The sequence below is a fragment of the Macadamia integrifolia genome, chromosome 9, assembly GCF_013358625.1.
Source record: "Macadamia integrifolia cultivar HAES 741 chromosome 9, SCU_Mint_v3, whole genome shotgun sequence".
Taxonomy (NCBI): domain Eukaryota; kingdom Viridiplantae; phylum Streptophyta; class Magnoliopsida; order Proteales; family Proteaceae; genus Macadamia; species Macadamia integrifolia.
This window is the reverse complement of record NC_056565.1, coordinates 35,729,698-35,734,142: the sequence shown is the minus strand read 5'-3', so window position 1 is coordinate 35,734,142 and position 4,445 is coordinate 35,729,698. Positions and strand designations below refer to the sequence as shown.

The following is a 4,445-nucleotide window of genomic DNA, read 5'->3' as shown; positions in this document are numbered from 1 at the left end:
TGAAATTCATTTTTGATTCTACTATATAATATAGTATTATAGTCCTTTATTTTGGATAAATATTCTATTTTATCATATTTATAAATATATAATTTATTTATTCTATTTATTATTATATTATTTGAGCTCTAGATCAAAAGGTTAGTGCCGCTAGAGTCATTTTTTGGTTGTGACATGGTCTACCATTTGAATGGAAATCCGTGGAAGTGACATAAATAGGTATTATTATCTCAAGGGACTGTTTCTATATTGAAACATGCTACGCACCAAAAGTGACCAGAGTAGGAAATGAAAAAATTAAATTCTAGGCTACCTGTTTTCTTATATCAGATATTTCTCAAAGATGCATAAAGACTTCAGTTAATGTGGATGTTAGTTACAATTTTCCAACAAATAATACTACAAAATATAGATTCATAAATGGAAAGATGGGACCCTAAAATCATGGATTTACTTACCTGTCTTGTAATAAGAAATGTAGGCACCAAGCATGATAAAATGGATTCCCCCTGCATTAAATGAATAGTAGAATGTTGATGAAGATCCGCTTTCTTTAGAAGGGAATGCAAATCGAGAACTGTAAGCAACGAAGGTGCGGTTTTCAGCCTGAAGTTCTAATTCATGGTTCCCTTCCACAACCATTATTGGAACTTTTGACACCAGAGGTTGCATAAATCTGAAAGCAACATCCCATGGAATTCACATGAGCTGCAAATATAGAAATAGAAAGAAAATCTTGGAAGCCACACTTTTCTTCGTATGAGTAAATTTTCAAAAATAGCAGAGGGAGTGTAAATTTTGCTACCTTCCCCAGTAATCCCAACGAGGTTGATATGTCTCATGTATGGGAGTATTCGAAAATGAGCAAGAATAGCAGTCGGACCCAGTTCCATTTGTAAGATACAAGTTGGCATAAGTTACATCACCGACTAATAGAACAAGATCAGGACTATTATGTATCAAGTGACTAATTGTAGAAGTTGTATTGTATGTAAGACCCAGATCTCCCACCACAGCAATTCTTGTTGGGTAACTCTGGGGACTAGAAACTGGCATTGTCCTGAAAGAATATATCTTACTCATGGCTGGTATATTAGGATCTCCACATCGATAGTAATATATCATGTCAGGTTTCAACCCTGCATAACACATGACAAGTGATAATTACTGAAATTTTCAAAATCTGTTGGAGTCTACAGAAAGAAGGGTATAAAGAGGGAGGTATCAAATGGCAATTCTCTTACTTTTCTAGCCTAGATATGCTTTTCCAACCATGGAGTTGAGAATTTTAAAAGGAAAATAAAATTAATGGTTGTAGTAGCATAATGCAATGAAACCAACAGGAGATATCCTATGGTATGATGCAATCAACTGGATGGTCAATTTCTCCCATCTTTTAGGCTATATAGAATAACCTCAACAAATCAGTTGGATAGGATCATCCAATCTGGTCTACTGGGCTTGGGAATTCCTGGAGAGAAAAAGTACGTCCTCACTTTAGCCATTTGACGTATCAATGATTATAGTGATCTCTCATACTCAGAAGATTTACTGAAATCAGTGGTAGATCTATGCACATGGCAAGCTAATCTCTGGCTCTGAACATACATTGAGAACTCTGATTTTATGGACAGCCCTAAGATGACCAGAATATCCTGAGCAGTGTCATAACTTCTCTTCCCCATTTTTTAGCTAACAATTACTAAATTACAGGCTGAGTTCCATACAACCAGAGGGGTGGGTCAGTCCAACCCAACTAATTAATAAATTGTTTCTTTGCTTCAGTAGTACCACTCTAAGAAGCACACAGATGCAGGTAAACAGTGAGTTCAGGAGGTCAATTCAGTTTTATAACTCGGCTGAAATGGGAAGAAACATTTATAGTCCAAGACAGCAACAATTGTCTGATTTTAAATTATGCATGGACCATTCTAAAGAAGCAACCAAATCTCTTATTTCCTTTCTTCAGAGACCTGAATGCCCCAGGCAAAAATATTATCATCATTATCAGATTCCAAGTGAGGCATCAATGATTTTTCATCAAGCCATCTCAATATTTTGTCAAAAAGTATCCTAGTGCAGCAGTTGTCTTGTTCTGAAGAGGAATAGTAGATGATTATCTCTACAAATTTTTTACAGCAGCAACTTGTCTAACATTGGGATCAAATCAATATTAATTATTTTCAGTTACTTGATTAGCGATATTTCATTTGGAAGGCCCCAAAGATTCCCCAGATGAAAGCATTGAGGGATGATCTTTTTTTTTTGGTACTAAGAAGTAATACACCTCATCAGCCAACCTGAAATAAATACAGATTAGTTTTATATTATCTAGCACCATTCTCAGGTTTCATGCACATTTGGCCAGATATAGCAAACAGACATGAAGCCATGACTATTTCTATCTTCAAATGAATGTTCCAATACACATGGATATATAGGGAGGAGCAGAAGATGGTATGGCTTAAAATTAGGACCATAGAAGGAACATATAAAAACAGATACAGAACCCAAGATAATAATAATAATAAAATTCAACATCCAGAAGATTTATAACTACCAAAGGGGGAAAGAATTGATATGAAATCCAACAGAAAAAAAAAACTTACCTGTGAGACGAACATGGTGGATAATTCCTGAGGTGTAATTCTGGAGTCCTTCGAAAGGATAGAGCTGGTTGTAAATAAGAGAGAAACCAGTTGCTTCATGCATTGATGGATATCGTAATGTCCCATAACGAACAACACTTGCCACAGATTTATGATCTAATGGCTTAATGTTGTTCCCAATTTGGAAGTCCCCTGCAAACTCAATCCCAAAGGGCATCCTCAGTCACAGCTCAACTGAGTGCATTCCAATTCAGAATTGTAGAAGAAGCACAATTCCCACAGTTGCATGATAGTAGGACTACTTTCTATGTGATCCCTACTCAGATTTACTGAGCAGATTAAAGCTAGCCTATTTTTCGAATTTTCCATCTCGTCGATACTGACCCAATTCAAAAACCATTTCTTCTCAATCTTTAAAAATGTAAACAGCCAGCCAGCCAGACAGTTAACACTTGTGCCATTCACTAAAAAACTTCAAAAAAAGACGAGGGATAAGACCCATGTCTACAATTACAACATAGGTCTTTGGTAGCACCTGCATTTCCTATCATTGTCACTAACTAATCTACAGTGCAGATTTCATGGAGAAACAGATACAGAAGAATTAATCTCTGTCTACATTGAAGACCATTCAAATTATATAAGCATAGTTTTCTATATCTTATATAAAAACCCTGACAAAACATGCTTTTAGATTCCAAGGAAGAGAAGAAGAAACAGAAAATATATTAAAAAGAAAAAAAAAATCTTGATTCCTCGAAACCCATATTTCATTTCTTGTTTGAGAGAATGTATACATTTCATCCTACTTTGATTGGCATAATGAAGTTAATCAAACTGACTTCCCAATAAATTCACCAAACTACAACAACAAACTCAACTTTCTCCAAACTTAATAAATTCACCAAACTCATTGATTCAAATAAACAAGAATCAAATAACCATGGAAAAGAATTGTAACCTGTAATCCAAGAGATCCAAACTGAATCATAAGTCGCAGAAAGAGTAACAGATATCTGCTCTGGCTCAAACCCCTTAACCTGCCTGCGCACTCGAGGATCGGTATCTGGCAAATCAACAGCAAACCCACGTAGGCTTTCATCAAAAGGAACGGTAACAGGTTTGAATGGCCCTTCGAGGGTCGTCGGAATTCGGCCATGAACGATGGCGAAAACCTCCAGAAATAACAGAGTGATCACAGTCAAAGAGAAACAGAAAAACTTCGATGGCATTTCCTGGGTTCCTCTCATTTGAATATTTGATTGATTTGTTTATTGGGTTCTCATCATTTGTATTCTTTATTAGTTTGATCTATATATTAGGGTTCAGCAGTTTTTTTTTTTTTTTTTTTTATTTGTGTCTTTCAAAGTTAGCAGTTCGATTGGTTTTGTTAAATATTTGGAGAGGACTTTCTGAAATCTGAGCAAAGAATATTCGCGGGAGTATTCGGACAACGATAGGGGCATTGCTGACAGATACGGGCATTGTTGACAGTCATTGCACACAAAAAGAAAAAGACAGTTTTAACTGAAATTTCTGCTGACGTGGAAAAAATATTTATCTTTTTTTTCTGACTTTATCATGGCCTTTTGGAATATTTATTAAAAAACAATTTATCGGCTCATCTCATATTTTGTCGAGAGATTTTCGACGGTTTGACACCCCTGGTCCGTATCGAGTCGAACATAGACAGAAAGGATAAAAAGAGAGTCGAGGAGGAGGACCCCACCAACCATGGCGAAACTCAGGTCTTCAAGTGGGACCTACCACTCTCAATTTTGCTGGATTGGATGGAATCAATGGTCAGGCTCCACAATTGGCATTTTTCTAATGGGA

The 4,445-nt window shown here is 36.1% G+C and overlaps 1 protein-coding gene across 1 annotated transcript in view; it reads right to left on the bottom strand.

The window, feature by feature from the left end:
* Positions 1 to 3,947, bottom strand: part of LOC122088398 (purple acid phosphatase 15) — a 6,457-nt gene extending 2,510 nt beyond the window's left edge. The window contains exons 1-4 of the mRNA XM_042657663.1: positions 3,571 to 3,947; positions 2,610 to 2,801; positions 806 to 1,139; positions 459 to 676 (exon numbers count right to left, since the gene is read on the bottom strand). Of these exons, the coding sequence (XP_042513597.1) occupies positions 459 to 676; positions 806 to 1,139; positions 2,610 to 2,801; positions 3,571 to 3,859 (1,033 nt within the window). The 5' untranslated portion in view covers positions 3,860 to 3,947. The remainder of the gene's footprint in view (positions 1 to 458; positions 677 to 805; positions 1,140 to 2,609; positions 2,802 to 3,570) is intronic.
* Between the last annotated feature and the right edge of the window lie 498 nt (positions 3,948 to 4,445).